Here is an 8,989-nt window from a genome sequence, read left to right on the forward strand (position 1 = left end):
CATTCTACTTCAACTTAAATTATGGGAAACAATTATTTTTTCTTTCTAATTTTTTTTTGTCCCTCCCTAACTTTATTTGCCTTTAATTTGGTTTATCATCTAAAATTTTCATTATCTCTCTAAGTTTGTAGTCCCCATCTTTTTTAGTACAACTTCGAGTGAAAATTCAAACCCACAAACTATTGATTGGAAATATGTGTCTTAAATCAAATTCGTCAGTCCCCACATCTTTCTAAATTTATTTCTCCCTCTAAAATTTTTGTCTCCCACTCCCTAAAATTTATCCTTAGAAGATTTTTGTTCATTTCTAAAAATTTTGTCAAAATCTATATCTTTATTTCAAATATTGATCATTCAAAATCACTTTTACTTATATGAAAATCAATTAAACAAATGTATAACCAAACATTAAAATAATTATATAAAAATAATTTTAACAAAATTATTAAATCTCCTTTTTTTTAATTAGATTTACTCATTCTAGATTTTTTAAAAAATATTTTTTACAATTTCTATATGTTATTTATTTCTTATGGGCCTTTTGTGAGCATGAAGAGTTCTACTAAATGGGCCGGCTTTTCGCTATATAGAAAGTGGCAAAAGACAGAAAAGCCCCCATTATTTATACTGTATTATTATTATTATTTCTTTTTTTACGCGTCTTTTCAAAGCGGAAGTTTCGAACGTGAACTACGAGGCTCCGGCTCTCCCACTGCCATGGCCGCCACAGTAATCAAGCCCGCCGCGCTTCTTCCTCTTTCCCCTTTCCCGGAGCTCTTGCTTTCCACTTCCACTTCCACTTCCACTGCCATCATCACTCCCAACTTCACCAGGTTTTCTCACTTCACCGTCGCCAAGAAGCGCCCTACTAGGCAGATTCTCCCCGTGGTCAAAGCCCAAGGCTCTCTCGGTATGAATCGCATTTCAAACTGATCTTAGTTTCTCCAGCATTTTCCGCCGGTTCTTAATTTCCAGTATGTGATTTTGTTGCCGTCTCTCCTGTAGAGTATGTGCCTGATTCGAAATTTTACAAAGTGGAGGCGATTCTCAGGTACGGAGTTCGGAAGTGTTGATTTATCATTTTTCTTTTTGCCTTTCGATCTTTTGAAGTGTTTTGAGTAACCTTGCTGAGTTTACTGCATCTGATTCCGGTTTATCTGTGCTATGTTGGTGCGTTTGGACGTGATAGGCCGTGGAGAATCCAAAATGTTTCTTCGGTAAGAGCTAATTAACCTCGAACACGGTCATTACTTAACATTTAGATTATGCAAATTCTCGTTGTTTTATTGTCAGATGTGAAATAGTTATGTATGCATACTTGAACTTCGAATGGATGGTCAATATGGTAAAACTAGGACATTTTGAAACTATAGGGGAACATAATTATAGGAACTTTGACTTTTTGGCATCAGAGGAAGCAAGTTTAGGATCACAATATTAAGGCCGTTCAAGGGAGGGAAAAATTACCAGTTGCGTTGGTTACTTTGGATACGTATCATACTTGCATGTCATAGATTAAAAAAGGCTAATCTACTTTATGAAGTCTTGCATCGGTGCTCGTCCAGCCAAAAAGAATCAAACAAAGATATATGCTCATGGTAGTGACTTATATCTTGTTAAGAACCTTTCAAACTTCAACCTGTCATATCTGACAAAGACGTGCATTTACCATCCAACTGCAAGTGTAGCTTGCATTGTACATGTTTGAATGGTAACAGAAGGATGGAAATTATGCAAATTTCTGTTGTTTTTGAGATTCTATTTTATAAAGTGTTGGCATCGAATAGTTCTTTTGTTTCTTGAAAAAAAAATGAAGGCATTGCTGAAAATGGGTATCCGAGGTGTAACAGTATCTGATGTGAGGGGCTTTGGGTCTCAAGGTGGATCCACAGAGAGACAGGGTGGTAAGTTCATATCTTTCATATCTCTGTTTCTTGTTTTAAAAAAAAAAAAAGAAGCCAATATCTTTCATTATTCTCTCTGCTGGGGTGCATGGTGCATGGTGTGGGGAATCTAGATGTACATGTTATTGTTCTGTTTCTAGACTCCCATATCCTTTCTCATTAGAGATGTTTGTCTATGATTTCATAAAACTTTACTATCTTTTACTTACTCTTCAGGGTCTGAATTTTCCGAAGACAATTTTGTTGCTAAAGTTAAGATGGAAGTTGTGGTCATTAAGGACCAGGTAAAATTAGTGCAACTGTCTTGCCATTGTGAGAAGAAATTCAAATTTGTTGCACATATATCTTGAGCAAGTTTCTGCATTAGAATCCATGGAAATTGTGATTAAATTCAAGTATCACTTTATTAGGTTGAAGCTGTCATAGACAAGATAATCGAGGAGGCAAGAACTGGTGAAATTGGTGACGGCAAAATTTTTGGTATAATACAACTGCATTTTTATTAATAACTCAGCTCCTTATCAGCTTATTTCATAAATGTTTGATTAATTTCTATTCTCTGAATCTGCTGTCTTGTTCATTCCCATTAACATTAGTTCTCTTTGCTAGTGGACTATAGCATACATACTGCATCACCACCTTACATGGGGAATATTGGTTGTGCAATTTGAGACAAAATGTTTCTCTGTATAGTAAGGAAATTGGAGATATATTGTTTCCCTTTTTAATGTTAGTGATAAAAGATTCTTGGTTCTAACAATATTTGAATTGACAAGTCATTAGATTTTCTGCATTTCTGATGTGGGAAGGGCCGAGAATCTATGGGCACTTGCGGCATCATGTTTTGTGATAAACTTCTAGTTTTATTCATCATCAATGGTTACAGCCAAGGGAAAAATTCTAGAGCTTCCTATCTCTCCCAACCCTTTAGCTTTACCACTAACAGACAAGAAACATGCCCTCTGGCCCTCCTCTCGCTCTATTTGTATTCCTCACCCACGTCACATTACATCACCTACATCTTGTTCACGAGTGAGTTCCTCCTTCTAACTAATTACATTCCCTCAGCCCTGTTTCCATTTCTCTTGCGCTTCCTCTTGTAAACGCTTCTAATAGGATGCCTATCACTATGGTCAAGAAATTAGCTTAGTGCAAGACTTCCTGACCTGGGAGGGGTTGGAATACTATTCATCAGGTCGGAATGTAAATACTTGTGTGCTCTCATGAAAAGTAGATCTATTTTATGCTGCTACCGTACTTGGAATCACTCCCAAGTCTCTGACTCTCTAGATTTTTAAACTTATTTTTATTGTTTCAATGAATACACATCATGTGAAATTGTTGACTAAAGGGTAGTTTTAAATTGCCACTCATATATAGCTGACTGTTTATTGATTTTTAATACAAAGCACATGGACTTTATTTGAGTAATCATATGCCCTATGCTTGCAATCTGGAGCAGCACGTATTTAAATGCAAACACATTCAGAAAAAGAGTTCTCATTTCAATTTCATTTGCTACTGAAGCCTGCCCTTTTAGGCTCCTATCAAACTTGTAGCTAAATTTTCCATTTTTCGCAGTGACACCAGTTGCAGATGTGATTAGAGTTCGTACAGGTACCCTATCAGCCTCTGCTAACGATCCAAATTTCTAGTTACCAATATGAATTTTCAAAGCATTAAGGCGATTTCAACTTCATTTTTATACATCTCTGAAATGATGCATAATTCCCAGGTGAACGTGGAGAAAAAGCGGAGAGGATGACGGGTGGGCGATACGACATGTCTGTTAATGAAGTGTAAGAAGAGCACGAGTTGGTAGGTAAAGCTGTTTCGAGTTTGCAACTTCTTTTCTTTCCATGGTCCCGCGCTACCTTCCTCTCAGGTTTGCCGTCCTGTGTAGAAGAAGAGAAATAAAAGAAATTGTTAGTCAGATAAGTTTCTATCTCGTGAAAGCATCGGACCTGTAACTGTAAATATGTAATTTCCTCATGTTGTCATGAAAATTAACCAAATTCGGCAATAATCAGTGCTTAAGCCACTGTACCATTTCCTAATGCTGATCTGATTTGATTGTAAATCCAAGAACATGAGCTGTGTTTTACCATATTTACCTTTTTCTTTTTCCCCCTTTTGATCCATGCCATATTTGCTTGGACTTGCCCGTCGCTACTGTTTATTTAAACTTCTTGTCCAAATTCAAGAGAATGAGTAGATTTCTGAAGCGTTGAATTGTGCACATATTGGCTATCAAATATCCCTCATTTGTGAGATGGGTAACAAAAGATTCATATCAAGTTATTGTGGTTGAGACTACATTGGTCTAGTTATCTTTTTGTTTGTTTGTTTTTTCTTCGTACAATGTGAAGGTGGGGATTTGAACTCATGATTTTTTGGTCGGAGATAGGTTAACCAGTTAAGTCATGTTTAGGTTGATTTTTTATTTTTTAGTTAAAATAATGCTATTAAAACCCAATATAAACGCTTGAATATTCAGGATTTTTGTTTCTCTTCTCTGACGATATTGATGTATAGTCAAATTTGATAGGGATGATAATGGAAGTTTTATGTATTAAATGAAAATTAAGGTCAAAGTACATAGGCTAAAAGGTAAATTTATTCTAAATTCAACTAACAAATTAATTTCTTCAAGATGTAACTTTAAATATGAAAATTTTGAACAGGTACTTTTTGGGTAAAAATTTTGAAACAGATTTTTAGCATGCAACCTTGACCTTATTGTGCATAAATCTCGAACCGAACAGGTTGTTACAATTTAGGACATACAAAATTATTCATCCTAACTATCATAATTATATATTTATATATAGATATAATAAGATAAAAATATGCTTTGTCTCATATAAAAAAAAACTTTTAAATTATATGTTCGACAGTGGCAATATTTATTTTACAATTGCTATTTTCATGAATAATAAAGTATTATATTCAAAGTAAATCGACATTTTTGTTTGAAAAAAAATCGATTGAAGAAATATCAAATTATCTTACAAAAGTATTATAAATATGAATAATTTAAGATATATCTCATTTGTACTTAAAAAATGATATATCTCATTTGCAAAATTGTAATACTAATTTTGTAGAAAATTCTTTAAAATTGGAATTGGTTTTGGGAACGGATCAATACCATCCGGATTCCGGATAAAGAAACCGATCCGAGATTCGAATTTCCGCCAAACGGCACTTGCAATCTAAGCAACGTCATAACGGCGTCACCGAACCAAACGGCAAAAACCAAAAAATAACGGAGCAAACAAACGTTTCCTCACGGCATCACAATATTCTTTTTATTGCTATTATTATTATTTTTTTGCGTTTATAAAAATAGAGTCCTCATAAATCGCGAGAGCGCATTTGATCGTGAAGGACAGTTCTCTCTTGTGTGCAAGAGAGAGAGATCTATTTGGGGCCGATCGCTCAAATCCGCTCTCTTCAATTCCGTAAGTTATTCCCCACCCTCCTCATTTTTCTCCAAGATCTGTCCATAATCCTGCCAATTTCCCCTTCAATTTTGATCCCCTCCCACTTGGATCTGTGCTCCTGGTGATTTCCTCTTCTTGTTTTTTCATTTCCGGATTGATTGTTCTTTCGTGGGGTTTTCATTGATTTGTATTTTCTGATCTGGGTTTCTGATTCCACCGCCTTGATTTTGTTCTTCTGGATCTGACCCTCCTTTGCTCTGGATTGCACATGTTTGCTTTTTGTGGGATTTGGCCGCGTTTAACTGATTTTTTTGGGTGTTGTTCGCTGGATAGGTTTCCTTGGTTCTGGATCGGGCAGTCTTATTGGGTTTTTTTGATTGATTGATTTGGTTGTGGTAGTGGTATAGCGTTCACTTGTTTTTGGTTTGGTTTGTGAATGAAAATGGCGTTACGGTCTCGATTGCGGTTTCAATTTTTGAATTCTAACGCCGGATCTTTACATTATTGGCATACTCGTTCTGTTTTTTAATGATTCTGGCCTGTTGTATTGTATTCAGTTTACGTGAAATATGGGGCTGTCTTTCACCAAGCTTTTCAGCCGGCTCTTTGCCAAGAAGGAGATGCGTATTCTCATGGTGGGTCTTGATGCAGCTGGTAAGACGACAATTCTTTACAAGCTCAAGCTGGGAGAGATTGTCACCACTATTCCCACCATTGGTAAGTCGTTTTTATATTCTGTTATTGATTTTGTTTAATAGTTAATGGAGGAACTGAAGGTTTCTGTTTAAAACAATTTGATGCTTCTTGTTATAACTATACATAACTATTGGACGTGCTTATTTTACTTGGTAGTTCCCTGTTTGTTTGCATCGTCGTCATCATCATCATCACAAAGAATGAAATCATTATAGTGGATCTTGCTCTATCTTTATGGACACAAAATCACAGAAGAATATTGGATGATTAATCTAATAAAAAACCTAGGCCCTGCCACGACTCCCATCTATGATTAATAGTATGCCCTCAACTATTCTCAGTAGTAAAGGAGGAATATTTCTTTTGTAATTTTGGACTAAATTAAGGCTTGAATGAATCATACAATCATAACTTTCTGTTAGAGTTGGCCACAAGGTTCAATGAATGTGATTTTTGAAATGTCGGTTGATAAGAACAGTGATCTGTTTTTAGGCTAAATTCTTCAGACTGAATATTATTCTAGTTTCTGTAAAATCAACTCTATGTGACTATGTTTTTAATTATACCATGATCTTAGTTAGTGTTTACTCTTGATGAAAAAAAGGGAGAATGTGATATAAGAAGCGCAACTGACTTGCACATGATTGTTCAGGTTTTAATGTTGAGACTGTGGAATACAAGAACATCAGCTTCACTGTCTGGGATGTTGGTGGCCAAGACAAGGTACATTGATTAATCTTATTCTGTGATGTTGGCTTTCTACTTTCTCTGTTTGATCAATCTAGGTGCTAGACTTCTGATGGCGTGCTTGGAATCATTTCTTATTTTAGTAGAAAGTTCTTTGAGTATGGTATACATGTAATTTGATAGATAATTCTTTTTAATCAGTTGATGCGTCAAGTTCTGGCTTCAAATATGGCCTTTTTCTTTTTCCTTATTTTAGCTGGATTTTTCAGTCACAAGTATAGATTTTACGAGCCAATCCTTTTTCAACTTTCTTAAGAGTGTTGGGGTTTGAATTTTATATGTAGCACTTGCAAATAATTATACATTTGTGCTTCCACGGACTCGGTTTCTAGCCAATATCTAGCACATGGGTTAAATATGAGTTGTCTCTTTGTTCTCTATACTGATTTGATGTCTGTTATGTTCCAAGATCCGACCATTGTGGAGGCACTATTTCCAAAACACCCAAGGACTTATTTTTGTGGTGGATAGCAATGACAGAGACCGTGTTGTTGAAGCCAGGGATGAGCTGCACAGAATGTTGAATGAGGTACTCATAATAAAAACCAAGAAGACTTCACAGCTTCTGCAACAGCTACCGCAAACAACTGCTTCGTGCTAGTTTGTTGTCTAGATTATAACATGAGTTTTACTTGCAGGACGAGCTGAGGGATGCAGTGCTTTTGGTATTTGCCAACAAGCAAGATCTTCCCAATGCCATGAATGCTGCTGAAATCACCGACAAGCTTGGTCTTCACTCCCTCCGACAACGTCACTGGTACATTAGATGATCATCGAACTCATTACATTTGTGAAAATTCTTGTGCTGGTTTAAACTTTAAAGGTATAAACCATCCTGAAATCCTGTTTCAGGTACATTCAGAGCACATGTGCCACATCCGGTGAAGGGCTGTATGAAGGACTTGACTGGCTCTCAAACAATATTGCCAACAAGGTAAATGGCAATGCTCTACGTTCAAATTCAATGCACACGTTCACTTCAATTTTATTTTGTCTTAGAATAACCATATTTTGACTATCGAGTTTTTGGGCTCTGTCTGATAACAATTTAGTTTTGTGTGTTTGAAAACTATGCAGGCTTCCTTGCAATTGCTTTAGTACGTTTTTTCATATTTCAATTGCTTTATTATGTTTTTCATATTTCTTAAAAATACATTTGGTTTTTTAGACAAATTTAAAAAGAACAAGTTTTAAAAACTATGTATATATATTTTTTAGATTTCATAATGTGGCTTATACGTTTTCAATGTCTGTTAGAAGAGATGAAACAAGTTTAAAATAGAAAACCAAAAACAAAAAGGTTATCAAATGGGCCTTAATAGTATTGGCTTTTTTTTTTAAACTTCTAAAATGTGAAATTTTATTGAAAAAGAAGTATATTCAAAAGAAACAAGAGATATGACTTGATTCATATTCTTCGGGCTGATGATGATTGTTTGTTGTTCCTCCTTTGCAGGCGTAGATGGCTTTCTTTGAGCTTGCATTGCTTCTGGAAATTCAAATTTATGTCATTTGTCCCCTTGTTTTTGGGCATATTTTTGTTGCATTACCTGATCTATACGATGTTCCTACTTGATGATATTCTAAGATCTGCCTTTGATTTCCTGAATAATTAAAGAAAATTTTGAAGTCTTTCTCATTCTCATGTTCATGTTATCGACTCAATAGCATTGTTTTTATGTAATGAATTCATGATGTTCTTAAATAGATGTATTCCGTACGAGAGCCATGCTTGTTATTTGAAGTTGTTTGGAAACACCATTATATATTAGTCTCTACTTGTGGTTCCACAGTAATAGCATATATATATGTCCCGTGTGGTTACACTATAGAGGTTTCTTATAATTGGGGTGTCGATGACCCTCCACTACTGTAACTGACATTGTGAGATTTGAGATTTGTATTTGAATGGAGGGAACCATGGCTACGTGTCCTGTAAGGCTTGAATCGGGGAAGGGTATCCCCACTCGACCATAAGCTCACTACACCACCACATGTTGAGGGTTCCTTATAAGACAAATCTAGATCCTGCTTCTTCATTATCAGCTTAACCAGCTTATTCCGTTCAAGTTTCTTCATACCAATTACTCAAAGTGCACTCAAGACCCTCTGCATCTGCAAGTACATATCATATCATGAGCTACTTTCCATATTTTGAATTCTTTTGGCTCTTTCCTTCATTGGATCTGTGCTGCA

At 35.6% G+C, this 8,989-nt stretch overlaps 2 protein-coding genes across 2 annotated transcripts; both read left to right on the top strand.

Moving 5' to 3' along the window:
* The first annotated feature begins 644 nt into the window (after positions 1-644).
* On the top strand, positions 645-4,011 carry GLB1 (nitrogen regulatory P-II-like protein). Its single transcript, XM_022294929.2, has 8 exons — positions 645-910; positions 1,006-1,051; positions 1,190-1,217; positions 1,817-1,904; positions 2,121-2,188; positions 2,315-2,384; positions 3,486-3,521; positions 3,640-4,011. Exons 1-8 carry the CDS (start codon positions 718-720, stop codon positions 3,705-3,707), a joined length of 597 nt encoding a protein of 198 aa, XP_022150621.1. The 5' UTR covers positions 645-717; the 3' UTR covers positions 3,708-4,011.
* A 1,203-nt stretch (positions 4,012-5,214) lies between these two features.
* On the top strand, positions 5,215-8,432 carry LOC111018325 (ADP-ribosylation factor). The gene is made up of 7 exons (XM_022294370.2): positions 5,215-5,368; positions 5,908-6,067; positions 6,699-6,769; positions 7,203-7,322; positions 7,432-7,550; positions 7,646-7,727; positions 8,250-8,432. Exons 2-7 carry the CDS (start codon positions 5,920-5,922, stop codon positions 8,253-8,255), a joined length of 546 nt encoding a protein of 181 aa, XP_022150062.1. The 5' UTR covers positions 5,215-5,368; positions 5,908-5,919; the 3' UTR covers positions 8,256-8,432.
* Positions 8,433-8,989: the final 557 nt, after the last annotated feature.

The sequence above is a fragment of the Momordica charantia genome, assembly GCF_013281855.1.
Source record: "Momordica charantia cultivar OHB3-1 chromosome 9 unlocalized genomic scaffold, Mcharantia_2.0 BLBB01000009.1, whole genome shotgun sequence".
NCBI classification, from domain to species: Eukaryota; Viridiplantae; Streptophyta; class Magnoliopsida; order Cucurbitales; family Cucurbitaceae; genus Momordica; species Momordica charantia.

Coding starts and splice junctions, on each gene's coding strand:
- GLB1 (XM_022294929.2), top strand. CDS start 718: ATGGCCGCCACAGTAATCAAGCCCGCCGCGCTTCTTCCTCTTTCCCCT. Junction 1,052..1,189: donor AAAGTGGAGGCGATTCTCAG/GTACGGAGTTCG, acceptor TGGACGTGATAG/GCCGTGGAGAATCCAAAATG. Junction 2,385..3,485: donor TGGTGACGGCAAAATTTTTG/GTATAATACAAC, acceptor CATTTTTCGCAG/TGACACCAGTTGCAGATGTG.
- LOC111018325 (XM_022294370.2), top strand. CDS start 5,920: ATGGGGCTGTCTTTCACCAAGCTTTTCAGCCGGCTCTTTGCCAAGAAG. Junction 6,068..6,698: donor CACCACTATTCCCACCATTG/GTAAGTCGTTTT, acceptor ATGATTGTTCAG/GTTTTAATGTTGAGACTGTG. Junction 6,770..7,202: donor ATGTTGGTGGCCAAGACAAG/GTACATTGATTA, acceptor TTATGTTCCAAG/ATCCGACCATTGTGGAGGCA.